General features: G+C 37.0%; 1 protein-coding gene across 1 annotated transcript; it reads left to right on the forward strand.

Moving 5' to 3' along the window:
• Positions 1-970: 970 nt before the first annotated feature.
• On the forward strand, positions 971-2,059 carry LOC149876795 (ATP-dependent DNA helicase PIF1-like). The gene has a single exon (XM_090075104.1). The coding sequence runs from the start codon at positions 971-973 to the stop codon at positions 2,057-2,059; it is 1,089 nt and encodes a 362-aa protein (XP_089931230.1).
• The last annotated feature ends 18,038 nt before the right edge of the window (positions 2,060-20,097 follow it).

Genomic DNA, 20,097 nt, shown 5'->3' on the forward strand with positions numbered 1-20,097 from the left:
CAGCGTTAGAAGTGTCGACGGGTTGCACGCAAAAGAGATCCATTTCATCGCGAACTTCGTACGATCTTTCTTTGTTGTTGTTCAAAATCATGGTTCGTTTGACAGAAGGGTCGTCGCTGCAAAATTTTCTTTCCGCTCTGTAAAAGAGCATGTGCTGTTCGAGGGTTTTTTTAAACTCGAGCAAAGAATACGAAGGCATGGCGTTTTTAATACTTGTCCAACGACGATCCGCTTTCAAAGGTAAGTTAACTTTGATGGGATTTCTGTAAAAAGTAGGATCTACAGTCGCATACACCTTGTTCAAAGTGACAGTGTCTAGTTGAAAAAGAGGAACAACGTGAGCTTGAACGTAACCCCCACCGGTGATGGAATCGTTAACTACTTTTTCCACGTTTGTAACCATGTAGCAAGTTGCTTCGGATAAGTTTGGATAACCGAATTTCTTCGACATTTTTTTTTTTTTCTTGATGATGAGAGTTGTTGCTTCTTGATCGCTTTGGTTTCGAATGATTTTTTATCGAAAAAAAACGTCGTATTTATACGGTAAATCGGTTTAAACAGGTGATTAAATAAACGGTTGCATTTACAATAAAAACAATGTTTATAGGGCAAAGTTTAAACCAATATTAGCGTAACGTCATGACAACTGCACACTTTAATAGTTACGTCAGAGATACGTCACGTATTGACAAAGGAACGTTTATAATAAAAACATTGTTTAAAGTTTAAAGTTTAAATCAATATCGATATGACATCACGGAACAGCTGAACCAACAACTAAAAAACCTATAAAAAAAAAGCTATCGATTTTTTTTTTTTATAATAAAGAAAAAAAAAAATGTCGAATAAAATGCAACAACAGCATCGAGAAGAAGAAGAAAAAGAAGAAGAAGAAAGTGTATTTATGAAAAACGTAGATGCTAAAAAAAACGTTTTTTTAACAGGAAGCGGCGGTTGTGGTAAAAGTTATATGATTCGAAAATGCTATCGTTATTTAAAATCGATCGGAACGGAATGTCGCATGACGGCGAGCACTGGAATAGCCGCTAGCTTGTTTGAAGACGGAAGCACGTTGCATTCGTTAGGCGGGATAGGAATCGGTGACGGAAACGGAGGGTTTAAAAAACAAATGAACGAAATCGCAAAAGAAACGTGGAAAAAATTGGAAGTGTTGTTCGTCGACGAAATAAGCATGCTAGACGGAAGTTATTTCGATCGTTTAAACTGTTCGGTGAAAGCGGCGAGAGGAAACGATAAACCGTTTGGAGGAGTGCAACTGATCGTGAGCGGAGATTTTTTTCAAATATCACCGGTGAGCGGAAAATATTGTTTTGAAAGCGAAACTTGGAAAGAAGCGAACTTTGTAAAAGTGGAATTGAAAACGTCGAGACGACAAAAAGACGAAACGTTTGCAAAAGCGCTTAGCGAAATTCGCGTCGGAACGGTGTCGAGCAAAACTTTGCGGTTTTTCAATTCGCGTTACGAAGAGGAATTGCCTTTGAACGTGCCTCGACTCTATTTTAAAAACGCCGAATGCAACGTTCACAATCGATACATGTTGAGTTTGATCAAAAACGAAAAAACTCACGTGTTTACGAGCACCGATTACAACGCTCGAGGTTATTCTTTTCAGTTACCTCAAAAATTGGAAGTAAAAGTGGGAGCCATGGTGATGTTGGTTAAAAATTTGAACGAACGCTTGCACAACGGTTCGTTGGGAACGATAACTAAAATAGACGAACGTTGCGTGTACGTTAGATTCGACAACGAAAATCAAACGAGCGCAATCGAAAAAATCGAAGAAAGACATTACGAAGGCGAAACGGTGGTTTCTAGTCGAACAAACTATCCGCTTATTTTAGCTTATGCGATGACCGTTCACAAAGCTCAAGGTTGTACGTTTGACAAATTGGTGGTGTTTTCCTCGTATCAATTTGCGCCGGGACAATTGTATACAGCTTTGTCGCGCGTTAGAGATATAAAAGGATTGTATTTAGGAAACGCGATCGGTTATCCGCAACAAAATCGTAAAGTGACGGATTTTTACAAAAACTGTTGATTTTTTTTTTTTGTTGTTGTTGTGTGTCTTTTTTTTTTTTTTTTGCAATGTATTGGGGGGTTTTTTTTTTTCAGAGAAATAAAAAAAAACAATGAAATTCAAAAGAAAAGAGTTTAAAAACGAAGACGTGTTAAACAGAATGGTGTACGAATCGAAACGCGTTTTTGTTGACGGCGAAATAGTCAACGAAGCCGTTATCGACGAAGCTTCTGAAACGATCGATTCGATCGAAAAAAAAATAAAGGACATGATTAAAACGTTTTACGAAAAGACTTTTTTGGAACCGAATCGTTTGTCGTGTTTTAACAAAACGTATTACGTCGAATACAACGTTACGATGGCTTATTGCTTGGGTGTGGAATACGACGTGGACGACGAATATTATCAGATTCGTTTGCTAGAATACAAAAGTCCCGTGTATTTGGTAAACGTGTTGTCGTACGATATTTCGATGAAGAATCATCAAAAAAAAATGTTGGAAAAAAGCGCCGTATCGATAGGAATGAAAAAGAGCGGTTGGAGCGTGTTGTGCATGCTTCGTTTCGAAGCCGTGTCTTATGTTCGACAGCAACAACAACAACAACGAATGAAAGTGATGAAACAACTGACGACGATCGGCGGTTTAAAAAGAGCGCATCCGATGAGCGAAGAAGAACTGAAAATCAAAAGGGAAAAAGACAACGAAAGAAAACGAAACAAAAGACGAAAAGACAAAGAAACCTCGACCGAAGAAGAACTGAAAACGAAAAGGGAAAAAGACAACGAGAGACAGCGAAACAAAAGACGAAAAGACAAAGAAACCTCGACCGAAGAAGAGCTGAAAACGAAAAGGGAAAAAGTCAACGAAAGACGACGAAACAAAAGACGAAAAGACGAAGCAGCCTCGACCGAAGAAGAGTCGAAAAACAAAAGAGAGAAACGAAACGAAAGAGCGCGACAAAAGAGATGCGAAAAAAACCTCGCACTCGAAGCGGAACAAAATCGATGGGAAATTGTCGGACCGTGGCAACGCGGTGGTGGTGGTGGTGGTGGTAACGCTTCTGGCGACGTTCCCGCTACCGCCGCCGCTACCGTAAAGACGCGTCGATTTTACAACAAGAACAACAAAAACGGCGAATTTGACGCGTGGAAAAAAGAGCAAACTTTTTTGGACTATTCGCCGTTGTTCGGAGAAGGATTGTGTTTTTACGCCGCGATGGTCGTTTCGTTAACGTTGAGCAAGCTGAACGTGGATTCGTTAGAAAAGTGGAAATCGTTTTTAAAAACGCGTTACGCTTCGAGCGTTGTCGGCGGTGACGAAGACGGTATCGACGACGACGATATCGAAAACTGCGACATTGAAGAAGAAAGCGAATTTTACGAGCTGTTGGAAGAAGGACTGACCGAAAAACAAATCGAAGTTCAAAGAGCGGCGTTGACGAAGCTCAAAAAACCGTTCGTGACTTTGGAAAGGTTGCGCGAAACGTGTATGGATTTCGCGTACGACGACTATTTTCTCGATCGCAACGTGCAAGTGTGGACGTATCGCGAAAAAAACAACAACGCGATTTATTACATGAAGAGTTTCAAGAGAAAAGGCGTCAGAAAAACGAAAGCGTTTATCAAGTGCTTGTTCGAAAGCAGAAAGTGTCTTTCCGAAGAACGAGACAAACACAAAAGGTTTTCGACGCGAGAAGAACGAGAGGCAGCCAACGTTCGTTTGCAAAACAGAAACACGTTGAAGATTTTTTTGAGAGAAGAAGAAGAAGACGAAAGAGGCGAAGGCGAAGGAGAACGGTTGCACGCTTGTTCCATGTTGACGCTGCGACACTGTTTTTATTACGAAAAGTCGACCGCTCGTTTGCAAAAGATGCAGCAGTGCGAAAAGTGTTCGTTGTTTTTCACTCATTTGAGCAATCACTCGCCGCTGTGCGAAGGGTTTTACGCCAAGACTCAGTTCGCTTTTTCCAAACACGGCTACTACGGAGAAAGCGAGTCTTTTCTGGGCAGCTCCAGAGCGGCTCCTCCGTTTTTCATGACGTTCGACACGGAAACGGAACTGGTGAAAAGCTCGCGCGAAAAAACGACTCCCACCACGAGAGAGTTGGGTTCTCAAAAGTACTTTTGTCACACGTTTTCGCTGTTTTGCACCCATCCGCCTTTGGCTCGATCGTTGTTTGGCGAACGTCGCACGGCGGTGACTTGGTATTACGAAAACACCGAAGAGAGCATGTCTCGTTGCCCGTTGAGCAAACTGCCTGCGGAGATGCGTCATCCTTGGTTGAGACTCGAACGACGAGCCGCGTTCGAAGAGTGTCTTTACGAAAAAGGAGGCGACTTTTCCGATTTGAGATGCTTCGACATGGTGACGATCGCCAAGAGCGTGCAGCGATACATGATCGACGTGTTGAAACCGCTTCACACCGAGCTGAGAATGAGCGCCGAAGAACGACGGTCGCTGCGGAACGACGAAAAGCTGAACAAACGTTGTACCGTCTGCAGACAAGAACTGGATTTGAACGTTCGTCGAAAGAAATCGCCTCTGTTTCCCGCTCCCGCTGCTGCTGCTGCTGGCGATGAAGGCGCTGTTGCTGCTGATGCCTTGGGATCGGCGGCGGCGGCGGCGGCGGCATGGGGCCAGCAGGCCCCACCTCCGGGTCGCTTCGCGACCCGGAGGCGGATCCGTCGATCGATATTCCCCACGACGCGGATGCTAGCGACCGCAACAACGACAACAACAACAACAACAACAACAACGTCTTCAAAAGAGAAAACGTCAAGCGATGGTTGTTTAAAGGCGTGACTCGCATGGACATGACGAACGATCTGCTGTCGAGCACTCAAAAATGGTTGGTGGGCAAAGATTACGAATCGACGAAAGAGGCTTTGTTCGAACCGGCACGATTGTATCGTTGTTTGAGCGTGTTGGAAGAGTGTTTCGAAGAAAAAGCCGACGCCACGGACGCGGAGGTGTTCGATCTCGAACTGTTCGCCGACGAACCCCGAAACCCCGAAAAAACGTGGAACCTTTTGTTGCCGTTTTACGAACGGATGACCAACGAACGTTTGGAAAACGACGGCGAAGACTGCAGTCGTAACGGGGGCAGTCGTTTGAAGACGATTTACGAAAGCTTGAAAAAAAGAAGACACCCTTGGATCGAAATGGTGAAAGCGTACGGCGACTCGCGACCCGAATACGACGTTTTTTTCAACGTGATGCTGAGCAGAGCTTATCAACTGTGCGGGGACGGTAGAAAACCGGGAACGAGAGAAATAATGTACGGCGGTAACGAGGCGCTGAGCAAAGCGTACGCCGCGCAACACGACAAGCTGATGAGATTGTTCGAAGATCACGTCGTGGTGGATCACTGTCATTGGACGGGGAAAACGATCGGTTTGGCTCACAACAGCTGCAACATGAGTTACGGCGCTCGAATCGAGCTGGATCCCGTTATAAACGTGTACGCGCACAATTCGTGGTTCGACAATCAAGTGTTGAACTTGAACTGTTCGTTCGGCAGCTGTTTTAGCTTTTTTAAAATGCCTCGCGGTGACGAAGAAGACGACGAAAACAACGGGCGCAACAACAACAACAACAACAACAACAACAACAAGAGCAAAAAAGAAGAAGACGAAGAAGAAGAAGAAAAATACAAAGAGACGTGTCGACACGTTTCGTTGGAAGACAAACTGTTTGCGATCGCCAAGAGCTCTTCGAAAATCTCGCTTTATTCGTTCGACAACACGGTGCGAGTGTTGGACAGTTTGAAAATATTGAACCAATCTTTGGATTCCGCCACTTCCATGCTCGGAGAAACGTTGCAAGCCGAAGTGCGAGAAAACATGATGGCGTTTTTGAAAGAAGAAGAAAACCTTCTTCCGGACGATTTGAACGAAAACGAAACGAAAGAACTGCGCTCGTTGTTGAACAAAAAAACGGTGTTTCCCTATCAACACATTAACGACGAACGTTTGGATCTCGAATACGAACGCTGTCCGTCGTTAGACGCGTTTGCGGAAAACTATTTGAGCAAAAGCAAAACGAAAGAAGACGAAATGAAAAGAATAGAACCCGCTTACGTCAACGCGAAACGAATGTGGGAACTTTTAAAGCTGAAAACGTTGAGACCTCTGTTGAAATTGTACGCCGCGATGGACACTACGAGTTTGGGAGCCGTGCTGATCGATTTTGACAACAAGATGTTCGAAAACACGGGCTATCACATGATGAAGGTGGTTTCCGTTTTTAAATTTGCCAGCCTGTTCAATTCCGTCAACAGCGGAATTTCCATTCGTTTTCCTCAATCGCTCGAACACCACGAAACGATCGAAAAAATGCTCAAAGGCGGAATGGCGACCAACGGAATATGCAAATATGCTGCCGACACGGACGATTATCCGATCGCCAAACTGCCTTCGTATCGACAATGCGTGAAAATGTACGACGAAAACGGACAATACGCTCGAGCGCAGTTGCAACCCCTGATATTTCAAGCGGGCGAAATGGATTATTCGTGCGCGACGTTGGAGCAGATAAAAGAGAAATACGGCGATTTTTCTCAAAACGGATTCGGCAAAACGTGTTTGGTGTACGCCAACGTGGAGATGAAAGAAGAATACCAAGACGCGATGGGAGGTTATTCGCCCATGATCGAAAAGCGCGAAACCGTTCCCGAAGAATTGAGTCCTTACGAAATCGAAAGAACGAGAAAAAAGTTGAGAAACGGAACGTACACGTTGCCTTTGAACAAAACGCCCAAGTTGGTTTTTCGTTTGTCGGCGCACGACACGGTGGAATATTTTCCGTGCTTGTTGGACTTGATCGAACGTTGGGGTTGCCGATTGAACAAAATTTATTACGTGGTGCCGTGTTGGACTTTTCCGTTGGCGAGAGACATGGTGAAAAACAACATTGCTCGCAGACAAGAAGCCATTTTGCGAGGAGACAAGATTACGGCCGAAAATTGCAAGCTCTGCACCAACGGACATTACGGTTGGCTTTGTCAAGACGCCGCTAAACACAACACTAGCATGCACGTGAACCATCAAGAAAAAACGTTGCAACGAACGATAGCTCGCACGCGAAGAGTGATCGAAATGCTGTGCGACGATAGCGAAGGATTTACGACGAAAGAAGCGACGGAAATGATCGACCCGCGATTCTTGTATTTGTTCGTAGACGACAGTGGCGATTTGATTCGCGAACCTGTCGAAAAATACAAATTGGATACTTTTGCTCATCGCGTGCGTTTAGACGGAACGTACGTCACTCCCGATTACACTTACGACGATTATTACAAAGAATATTTGAGAGAATGCCTCGTTCGCGACAGCAAATCGATCGTTTGTTTGGCTCCGCCTTATCGTTGTCGTAGCGGGGGTGGTGTCGACGACGATGAAGAAGAAGAAAAACACGTGTTGGAATGGGTGTTTGGAGAAGAGGACGGCAATTTGAACGAATGCGTTTTTTTGGTCGTTCGCGAAAAGAGAAAACAAAAAATGAAGTCTTTGAGATTGACAGCCGCTACCGTTTTGTCGTTGGCCAAAAATCAAATCAATCGTTTTCGTTGGAGTTTTCAACAAGCGTTGCCCGAATGCGACGTTCAATTGTTATTGGCCGATACGGATTCGTACGGTGTGGCTGTTAACCATTATTCGTACGTCAACGATGCGGAACGATTTAGAGACTATATAGACAGACGTATTTACGAAAATCCCGATACTAGACGATGGTTAGACTACAGCAATTTGGACAAGAACGATTATCGTTACGACGACAGTCATGCCAAAGAAGCCGATTATTTTCAAGAAGAAGTGCCTTCGCCGTGGTACATACAAGAAGCCGTGGCTTTAGCTCCCAAGTGTTATTCTTTGAAAAAAATCAATTTTAAAACTCGCGACAAAAGCGAAAAAATTACGGCCAAAGGCATGAACAAAACGGCGCTTTGTTTCGAAGATTACGTTTGCAAAATCGATGACGGCGACGGCGATGGGGACGGTGCGGAAAAAAAAAAGAGAGTGTTGCAAAATCGCATGCAAAGCAACGTAAACGGAATTCGCATTATAGAAAACACGCTCGACTTTGCTAAAAACATCAACAGCAAACTTTACATTTTTAACGACGGCGTGATGGGAGAAATACGCGATCATTATCGTTTAAAACCCGTTCGAGATTTGAACAAGAGTTGCAAAGGCGATTTGCAAAAAATGTGCAGCGACGAACACATCGCGACGTTAAAAGCGTGCGAAGAAAAGATCGTAAACGAATGGTTAGTTTATCGAAATAGACGCACGATGATCGAACAGCACACCCTTCCTCATTTTAAAAGAAACAAACGTTTGTAAAGAAAATAAAAGAAACGTTGTTTTTTTTTTTTTTAATTTTTTTTTTTTTATATATATAACGACGTGTGTAATATAGATTATTAAAAAAAAAAAAAAAAATGATGAACGAAATGACTCTTGAAATGATTCGTAGAATAAAAGAAAGAGAAAATTATTTTGAAAATCGACATGGTGAAGAAGAAGATGAACAACAGCGACAACAACAACAACAACAACAACAACATCAACAACAAGAAGACGAAAATGAAAATGAACGAGTGCAAGAAGAAGAAGAAGAAGAAGAAGAAGAAGAGGAAAATGATAAAAAAAAAAAAGATTTTTTGTTTCGTTTGTTAAAAGAGAAAGGTTTTGAACCGTGTTATACCGAACGAAGCGATGGATCGTTGGAAAAGAAACAAAAGGCCAAACATCTCATATTCGAACCTCGTTTAGACGTTTATCCTGAAAACACCATTTTGTTGGGTCCTACCAATTGCGGAAAAACGACTTTGGCTTTGAACCTGATCAAATCTGGTAAATATCCTCACGCGGAAATGCTTTTTGTTTTGCAAAGCAGACAAACTTCGCCGTCTCAACTCGAAGCTTGGCGTTCCATCGCGAGTTCCGATTTCAATCGCATTCGAGCCGTGTATTTGACCATCGTAGACAGCGTGGAACGATTAGATCAAGAAATATTGCGAATTTCTTCTTTGAGTTTGGAAGCGTTCGGCGTGCAAAACAACAAAAAAAGACACATCAAAACGTTGATTCTTTTTGACGATATAAGTCCTTTGTGTGTAAAAAGCGAACAATATTTAACGCTGTGTTCTAGCGGTTCGCATCACGGTTTAGGTACCATGACTGTTTTTCATAGCGTTCCCAATCATTCGATTCATTGGCAAAATTTACAAGTTCATTATAAATTGGTCATCGCGTTTAACGCGTGTTCGGCTATTCACGCCATGTTTCGTAACGAGTTTCCGTCTGGCGGAAGCAGATTGAAACATCCCATAGTCGATTTGTTAGACGATAAAACAAAAGAGGGAAAACATTTGGCTTTTTTTCGAAAAAATAGCAGCGTGGCCCGATTGAGAAGTTCGTTAGACAATCCTGCGCGACAAGAAGTGTTTGTACCCGTAGACGCTAAAGGTGAATGCGATTTCGATTATTCGAGCATGAGCGTCGCTAAAAAACTAGTTTCTTTTCAAGCTTTTCCGTACGTCAAAGTTAAAGATCGCAATCAACACTTTTATTTAAAATCGTGTTATAACGAACCTCCTGAATTAAAAAGATCTAACCCCCCGATTGACGATGAAAAAAAACATACAAAAGCGTGCAACGACGACGAAACGATTCTTTTTCAAAAACGACAGCAACGACGACAAGAAAGAAAAGAAAGAAAGAGAAGACTGATAATCAAACGAGCAAACGCTTTGCTCAAACGAATAAAACGAGTCGAAGATGGCGATGACGATGACGACGATGACGATGACGAACAATAGTTTGAAACAAGATTTCGATAACGACAATTGGTTGACGGAAATTGAGCAAGAAAAAGAAAAAACAAACATTTTTGAACAAACGTACGACGAATTGTGGTTTGAAGAATTAAACGCTTATTTATCGTTTAAAGAGGAAGAACAACAACAACAACAACAACAACAACAACAACAACAACAGATTGTAAAAATCGACAAAAAAAAATTAAAAAGACAAAACACGAGAATCAAACTCAAATTGAGAGCCATGTATCATATACCGAACGTGAAACAGCGTAAAAATTTCGATCGAAACGAAATTGAATTTTTGTTGTTGCACATGATAAAACATTACAATCCTGTTCAGTTTGGCAAATGCGAATTGATGAGCGAAGAAGAAAAACGAATGTTTGCTAAATGTTTTAAAGAAAACGTCGCATCGTCGATAAAAGAATTTATAAAAACGCATTTGTATCCGTATCCCGACGAATACGCGTTTTCGGGAAGGAAACAAAAGGACAAAAACGAATCGATAAAAGCGTTTGTTTGCGAAAACATAACGGTGTTAAAAGAATATTTCAATTCAAACGATTTCCATAAATACTTGCAACAAATAAACGTTCATGCAACCAAGTACGTGTCGTGTCTTGCGAAGAAAAAAAAAACTTGTATTATAGATTTGTTAAGATTAAAATTTGATATCGATTATATGAAATAAAAAAAAAAAAAATGAACTTAAATTCCGTTTTTGATTTGTTAAAAAACATGAGAGAAAACGTGTGGCAAAGACAGCGTCTTTTTGTAAAAGACGCGGATGCTAACGATAACGACAACGATAAAGATGGAGTTGAAAATGACAACGAAGATCGAGAACGAAAACGAGAGGAAAACCAAATCGCGTTTGAAAATTTACCTTCAAAACTATTGTTTCAAAATTTAAACCAAGATCCTTTTACTTATCGCATGAGAAACGAACAAGAATACAATCGCATGGCGATGTCAGACATGAAATTGCAAAACGTCATGCAAAACGAAACCGTAGCCGTAAGCGATAACGCTTTATGGGAAACGTGGGAACAAACGGGAAGAAACGGCAATTTGTTTGGTCAACTTGTAAAACGCAATTACACCAACGCGTTTTCGGATCGTGTGAGACAAATGGAATTGTCTCGTTTGCTTCGTTCGCAAAGAGGTGCGAATTATCGTTTAACGAGTTCGAGCTTGAGCGGTATAAGCGAGACCGTGTCGAATTATTCCCCTTCGGTGCAAAAAAAAGCGCGTGTAGAAGAAGAAGAAGAAAAAACAAAATTTATCGATCAAATGCACAAAGACGACTATTTGTTACGTTTTAGCGAATTTAAAGGTCGTTTGCTGTTTCCCGACTCGCGTTACGAACACGAATACGAACGTGAGTTTTTAGAACGAATGTGTCAAACTCCGGTCACTATAGGATGGAGCGGTGTACACAGCTTCACCATGGAAGTGCGTCATCCTAAAGAAACAACTCAACCTCGATTAAACGATTTGAATATTTTCATCGAATACGGCAACAACGTGCGAAAGACAAGCGAAAATTTAAAAAAGCTATACGATCATCTTACTAACAAAAACAAACCAAACGAAACTAGACTCGAAGACAGAGATAAAATTTTGTTTTATCAAAACGTGATTCGTTCGGTTACGGGAGGAATATCGCTTGTCGACGATTCGTTTTCGTTTTCGAAAATTTGGAAGATGGAAATAAAAGCTGACAACGTTAACTTTAAAAAAAGCAACGTCGAACTGGAACACGTTACAGTACAAAGAGATTTGCAAGACGATCCTTATTATCCTATCATGCGCGGTTTGCTCGACAAATCGTGGCTCGGCGAATCGCCTACTCAAACGGGAACAATAGCCAAACGTTTTTTTAAGAACGTAGAAAGGAATTTGATAGCATGGGAACGCTTGTTATTAATTCGTTACGCCAAATTTGATCGTCAATCTAAAAAGTTAACAACGATAATGAGCGAGTTTGTAGAAAAGCACCAAGAGTACGTTATAAAAGAACACGAGCCGTTGTTAAAGGCTATCGAGAATTTTTCGGATTTTGCAAAAATCAACCAATGGGACGAATTTTTACCGTTGCTTTATCAGAGTTTTGTATTTGATAAAGAGTTACCGTTTAGAACCGATGAAGAGGCAATCGAAGTGTTTCAAACGTATCATACGAACGTGTTGAAGGATAAACTCGTCGATAGGTTTTTGTTCGATTTTAACGCTTCTTTATGCGACACAACACACGGAATATTTGGCGTGTTTGCTCGTTTCATCATGTTTTTGGTAATGGGTTCTGTTTTGACTTCCAAAACAAAAAATTTGCCTATTTATTTGAGAACTTTTTTTAAGTTGTTCGAAAACGATTCAATCGACGAAGAAAAACAATATACGAGATATATTTTTAAAGAATTATCGAAAGTAAACGTGGATTTGATTACTCAACCTAAAATATACAACACTCGATCGCACGATCATGGCAACGCTAACTAACGTGCAAGAACTTGTGGAGCGATGGAAAACAAACATTAAAAGCAAATTGTTTATTTTAACTCGACGTGATAAAATATATCGTTACTTGAGCGATGCGAAACAAATTAAAAACGAAACAGACGAAAAATTGCTTGTTTTGTTGAGCGATGTATTAAAAACGCAAAACGAATTTGTTTCGCTCAAAGAAATGTTAAAAGCTTGGTCAACGACTAAAAAAATAAAAACCAAAACAGATTTTGATAAAAGCGAAGCTCCGAGAAAACCATATTCGTACGAAACAGACATGGACAGGTATAACGAACCTAGAACGTATTTTCATGCCGATTTGGCAGATATGAGAACGTTTAACGTCGACAGGAGAATATTTAGACCTAAATATTGTTTGGTGATGATCGACGGCGTTTCGAGAAAGATATATTTGCGAAGCTGTCTAAACAAAAAACCTTCTACCGTAACAAAAGCTTTTGAAAACATGTTTGAAGGAATAGAAAGAGTGTTTGACAAACGCGTTCGTTTGCAAACGGATAAAGGAGGAGAATTTTTCAATTCTCAATTTAAAAATTGGTGTAAAAAAAACGACGTCGTTCATTTTTCAAGCAAGACGGGTCATGCGTACCGTGCAGAAAGAGCTATTTATACTCTAAAGACTCTAATAAGACGTTTAAAAATGAGCGAACAACTTAACGTGAAAAAAAATTGGGACGCGTATATTGAAGAATTGCAAGACGTCATCAATTCTACTCCTTGTTCGTATAGCGGTTTCTCACCTGTTCAATTAGATGCAAACACTGACGAAAGTAAAGTAATGCGAATGAAGGATCGTGTATCAGCGCAAAAGAAGAGAAAAGCGCAATGGAAATATAACAATACGAGTAGAATAGAAAAAGAAAAGAAACCGATTTTAAAACCGTTATCCGTGGGAACGTTGTGTTATCGAAGACAAACAAAAGCTCTCGATCAAGACACGTTTAGCAAACCTTCGACGCGAACCGAATCGTATTGGAATAAAAACGATGTTTACAAAATAACCAAAGTAGCGACAAACAAAAATCAATTGGATAATTTTTACGCTCCTACTCATCGCTATTTTATCGAACATACGATTGATAAAAGAAAATACCTCGTTCGCAGAGAAGATTTATATCCTATTACATTAAACAATGAAGACCGTTATTTTGACAACTACGAAGATTATAAAAAGAATTATCTCAATCACGTAGAACTTTAGCAAAAAAAAATGTCTACTTATACTACGTTTCGCACTTATCGAGGAGGAAACAGCGAAAGAAAATACATGAAAGAATATCGAGGATCCGGTTTAAAAAAAAAGCAAAAGAAAATTCGAAATATCGTTCATCGTGCTATCAATAACGAAATGAAAAAACACAAAAAAAAAAAGCAACGCGGAGGACTGCCACTCGCTTTACCACTGCTTGGCGGAGCCTTATTAGGACGATATATTTATAAGAAAATCAAATCTAAAATGTAATAAAATTATATTTTTTTTTATTAAATGAAATACATTGTTTTAATCAATTTCCATTGGTTCTTCTTGATTTTCTTCTTGTTTTATTTTTTTCTGTTCAATTTCCATCGGTTCATCAATTTCCATTGGTTCCTCTTCGTTATTATCTAAAAAAACTCATCATAAAAAAAATCATTTCGTTATTGTAATATATTTCTCAATTTAAGTAATTCTTCCATACAATAATTACACAAATAATAATTAAATGACATAATTTCAACAGATGGGCAATGACTAAGTTCGCCATCATCTATATGTCCGCCACAATGTCCGTATTTAAAAGGTGATACGATGTGTTCGACTTTAGGCACTCCTAACAATTCGATATTGTAGGATAAAACATTGTTTCTTTCACAAAATCGTTTTTCGAGAATTCCACCTTTATATAACACAACGTCATTTTTACCAATGTGTTTCATTAGAAATTCGTCAACATCTTTACACAATATTACTTTGGTCGTTGTAAATAGTGAATTATTATTATTTAACAAATTGAGTTTAGGATAAAACGGTAATTTGTGAATAAACTTGCAACAATATTCAAATGCGTTTCGATATTTAGATGAAAGATAATCATAATCAATACAGGGGACGGTGTGAATATTTAACATGTATCCAAAAGGATCGCACATTCTTGTTAATGATATTTCTCTAATACAAGCATGATTTTTCGAAATTTGTATCGATTCCATATCCATCAACCACCATCTTCTTCGCAGTTCTACTTTTGAAAAAAAAAATGTGTCATTTTCGTTTCGTTAAAACCCACTTTACAATTCTTTTTCCGACTCTATTTAATTTGTTATTCATCGCATTATTAGTATATCTCGAATTTGTCTTTCTTTTGCAAAATTTCAATTTTTTACATTCAATTTTTCTTTTTCCAAAATTTTTTTTACTCCATTTTTTTTTATGCTTTTTTACCGGCAAAGAATTATTAACAGGCACTGAAGAAACTATTTTAAAATCAACATCATCATCATCGTCATCATCAATAATTCGCCTCGGTTTATACTTTATAATAGCCATTTTTTTTAAAATATTTTATAAAATATTTTCTTCCATTTATATACTATTTAAAAAAAAGGTTGAATATGAATTATTATAGTGTCAAAATAAAAAAATAAACGCTTACCTTTATTCATTTGTTCTGTTGTATTCTCATTAATGGTGCGCATCATTTTTATATGAAAATATATTATTTATACTAGAAAAAAAATAAAATATATTATATAAACAATAAAAATATGGTGACAAACAAAGCGTTGCACGATTATTTCACTTCAGAACCGTTATTTAACGATTATTATTTGGGTGTATATTCGTTGGATGAAATACAAAATGCATTTGATTATTCGTATTTGAGTAAAAATTTTAACAGAAAAGGATGCTTTATTATATATAACAGTGATCCATCATATAAAAAAGGTGAACATTGGCGAATGTTAATGAGAATAGATAAAGATCATCTGTTTTGTTTTGACAGCTTTGGTAAACAAAGTTTCGATCAGCAAATTCCTCTGTCTTTTTTAACTTGCAACGTTCTTTTTGAAAATGCAAGTTTGATAAATACAAACTCCTACATCGATAGTTTATCTGTTAATTACAACGAAATCGACACGACTTTGCAAGATTCTAAAAAAGATTTAAAATCAAACACACAATTTTATTATTTTTCTCAATTTATCAAATGCTATTCGTTGGAAAACAACATACAAAATCTTACCATTTCGTACAATCGATTGATTTATCAAAAATACAATACTGTTTTATGTGGTGGGTGGTGTGCTTATTTCGCTTCGCTTTTCTTTCAACATTTTGAAAAAATCAAACAAAATATTGACCTGTCTTATTTCAAACAAATATTGGCTTCACACTTTCAAGAAAACACCGTTTTTGATCGTCGTTTAATTTTTCAATTTAAAAACTTTATTAGAAATGTTTTTTTGCAATATTGTGACGTAATAGCTAAACGTGCTTTTTTACACGATATAGAAGGTAAAGAAGAAGAAGAAATGTACTTACTCGATTCACCGTCCTCGTCTTTCGACTTCAACCCTGTTCGCGTTTTTCAAAATGAAGTTAATATTTTGCAACACAACGAAAACAAAGCTCTACTTAAACAATTTGATTGGTTAAGAACAGAACAAAACATTCAAAACTCGACGTTTTTACATGAAAACGATTTAAACAAATTACCGTACTATTGGTTAAACGATTCGATCAACACTTTAAAAGAAAACGAAAAAATGATTTCGTTACAAAAAAGATTAACAGATATAGCAAGAGAAAATGACATTTCAGAAGAAGATAAACGATTATTAACATTGTTATAAATATTTACATTATTTTTTTATTGTCTTCATGAGTCTGTTTTCTTTTTTTAATACAAATACATTTTTTTTTAGTTTAGCCAAAGTAATTTTATATTGTTCGTTTTTATCAATTAGATTTTCGTTTTCGCATAACAAATCTGTGACTTCTCTATTCAGCAAATACCTTTCGTATTTCAACGACTTTACTTTCTTCTTCAAACGTTTTATTTTCTTGATCATTTCATCACCACTTAATAACGTATTCATTTTTTTTTATCTAAAAAAAAAACGTTGTAATTATATATCGTCAAATTCAAAATTATATATCGTCAAATTCAAATTGTCGCCAATCAAAATCATTTCTCCATTGATGTTCTTCTTGACAATTTTCACTTTTACATATATATATTTTACAACATTCACATTCATATACAATATTGTCTTTTTTTAACCACACTTCTTCGCATAATTCACATTGCAAAATATCTTTTATCGTTTCCTTAATCAATTTACGATATCGCTCTACAGTTTTAACTTTATCTTCAATAATCGACTTGGAACATAAACAAACATTATTATTTTGCATCTAAAAAAACATTTTACATTTTTTTATATTCTATATCAATATTACAAAAACAAAATATATTAATACATTTACAATATTTTATCATTACATTTTCAATTTGCTTTGTTTTAATTTGTTTTTCTACTTTACTCTCTTTAGTTTCTTGATTAGCGTTCATTTCTTGAGTAATATTTGATTTTTTCATTTCGTCTTTAAATACGTCATCATTTTCATCATCATCATCGTTAATTTTTCGTTTTCGCATATTTTCATTAAATATTTCCATTTTTGGTTTCATTAAATGTTGTTAACCATTTATCGAATGCTATCAACTAAACTTTATCATCGTCTTATATAGGTTTTGTTTGTTATTTCACCTGTTTTTATTATTTGTTCCTAATCAATAACAACGCTTTAATATTACACGCGTTATATTTATATAACACCATCGATTATTTTTTCACCTGTTTATTACGTCACTTTTCTTTTGTACACATTTAATTTGTTCCTAAACAATATTATTCATTGTTACTATTAACAACATCGTTTTGTTTTTTCACCTGTCTTTCTTTTGTACACTTTTTATTTGTTCCTAATCAATATTATTCATCGCTGTCATAGTGATATTCTATTTATTGATTCACCTGTTACATTGTTACTAAAATATAAATTAAATGATTTTTTTTTCATTTTAATCTTTATCTAACGTGAATCAAACGAAACAGGTATCAAAAATGACTCTTGTGTGTTATACTTCGTTTTTGGAAAAATTTATGTCTGATTTAAACGAATCACATCTATTAAATAATAACATTACTATTAAACTAACATCGGATATGAAGGTGGAAAAGATTGAAAAAGCATTTTCGCTTACTATTAAAGCTGATACAATTTTAAACTGGGTACATAATAAGATTGCTAAATTAGAAGATAAGCTGATTCGTTTACGAAGCTTAATCGATAGTGGTTTGATAGATGAAGAAGAGCAAATGAAAAGATATGTTGATAAACAACGAGGTTATTTTGATTTTGAACATCAGTTACGAAATGGTATGTTTTCAATTGATCAACGAACATTATTTCATTTTAATGTAACCTCTCACTCGATGAAATATGCTGCTATTTTTAAACAATCGAGAAAAAGAAAACACAACGAATAATACTATTTTATAACATATATTCTTTTTTAATTAAAAATAACATTTTTTTTTATTTATTATTCTCAATTATTGTTTTCACACCTTGACCAACACCAGCGCTTATCGCTCCACTTGCTGCTGCTTTTGCCGTTCCAATTGCAATCGCTCCTGCTTTGGCGGCTAAAGCTGCTTTCGTAGCAATAGCTGCCGCCGCCGCTGCTTTACCCGCAACAGCTGCTTTAGCTGCAATGGCCGCTATAATCGGTGCGATAAGAAAAGGTAAACCACCTCTTTGTATGTTTCTTCTTCTTCTTCGTTTTTTATATCTTTTTTGTTTTGATATTTGTTTTCTTCGTGTATATTTTTCTCGCGAATTGTTAATCATCGTTCTATATTAATTGACTTCTTCGTGCTACCGCCCAATCTAATGCTTTTTTTCCATATGTTGAAGATAAAAACTGATCACCGGCAATCTTTCCCAATCGAATAAGTTTTTGAATTTTTTCACCTCTCCCTCGTTGTTTTCTGTTTTTATTTCTGCGTACTCGTCGTCGTCGTCGATACATTATAATAGTTGATTTTTTTATATTTTTTCGTTTTATATAATAAATTACTCAAAATATATCATCTTTTTAACTAGCTTTTAACGAGTTAGGTGAATATGTTATTTCTTCGTGCAAACCCGTTCCATTTTGAATATATTCCGTTGGTACATACACGCCAATTGTTACCTGACCAGTAAAATTTTCATGAAATTTTAACGTAATTTGAAAAGCGCTACTTCCTGTCATAATTTGAGGAGGAGCGTTTTGAACAGAATTATAATCACTCGTCATATCAAACACTAATGGTTGATCGAAATTGTATTCTGGATTAAAATATTCGCGCATGCTTGGAATAAAAGTATCGTTTTGATCATGAAAAGCAGATACTAAATTATCAATATTTGACGTTGAAGAAAGTCCGCCATTGTGCCAACTTGCGTACATACGATACACTTGACAACGTGTTAAAAAATCTCTCATATCGAATTGAATCACATCACCCGGATTACTATCATAACTTCGTCTGCAATTTGAAAACGTTACTTGTGATATAACTCCTGTAGACATATCACGCAATGTCATACAATTTTTATTTTGATGTTCCAATTGATCTTTTCGATAACAAGAAATAATAATTGTATTTCCCAACCAATTAGAAACTTTATTATTTCCCATGTCAATAGTAAACTCATTTCTATTATTAACCACATTATCAATTGTTTCCAAATGCTGCATACGAAATAATGTATAAGGTTTATCTGGAGTAGACATCATCAAAGCCGTTTTTTCCACAACCAACGTAGGATTTATTTTGTGATTTAACATATACAAACACGGATCTTCCATTTTTAAACCAATATTAGCCAAACTTGTAACATCTCCATCAGTAACAGGAAATATATGTTCCATCAATTTTTCGTATTTATTTTCAAGATATATTTCCAATGCGAATTTCTTTCTTCCAATATATTCATCTATTTCAAATATTTCATTCAATAGCTTTAAAGGTATAAGAAAATACATTCCGTTACCGCATGCTTTTTTGTTATATCTATCACACAAAATTGTTTGATAAACAGGAGCATCACCAGTAAGCGCACGAATATTAGCATTTGTACCTTTACTTTCTGCTACTGTTGGATGTTTAGCATAAAATTCTTTTACATCTTTATCGCCATAACTAACACTACCCATTTGCTGATCTAAATTCGTTTCACGATACTTTTTTTTGTAATTTTTCTTATAAGTTAACGCTTTCATACGAGACAAAAATTCTGACGGAACAAAATTATTGCTACAATGTTCTTGATTTTTCGCCAAATTTGTAAACAATTTAATTCCTTTTATCCAATAAAATATGAAATCTTCCCGCAAACAAAACCTTTTCATTAATGCATCATCAGCATGTCCATCTGTCATATTAAAAGATGTATTACTATTTACATTTTTTAATATTCGCAATTTAAAAGCAAGACATATTTCACTCAATTTTATATGATCGACAGCCTCCCATTCGAAACGAAGTTTTATATCACGAGTTGTGTTATTATTAGGATAGATTATTTGCGTAGTAGACTTTATTATTTCTTCTTGAACTCCTGTTGTATTAAAACCAGTCCATTTTTCACTCAATCTTTCT

The sequence above is a fragment of the Hydra viridissima genome, unplaced genomic scaffold, assembly GCF_058129835.1.
Source record: "Hydra viridissima isolate aposymbiotic clone 2 unplaced genomic scaffold, HvirCarnegie_v1 scaffold_18, whole genome shotgun sequence".
NCBI classification, from domain to species: Eukaryota; Metazoa; Cnidaria; class Hydrozoa; order Anthoathecata; family Hydridae; genus Hydra; species Hydra viridissima.

Coding starts and splice junctions, on each gene's coding strand:
- LOC149876795 (XM_090075104.1), top strand. CDS start 971: ATGATTCGAAAATGCTATCGTTATTTAAAATCGATCGGAACGGAATGT.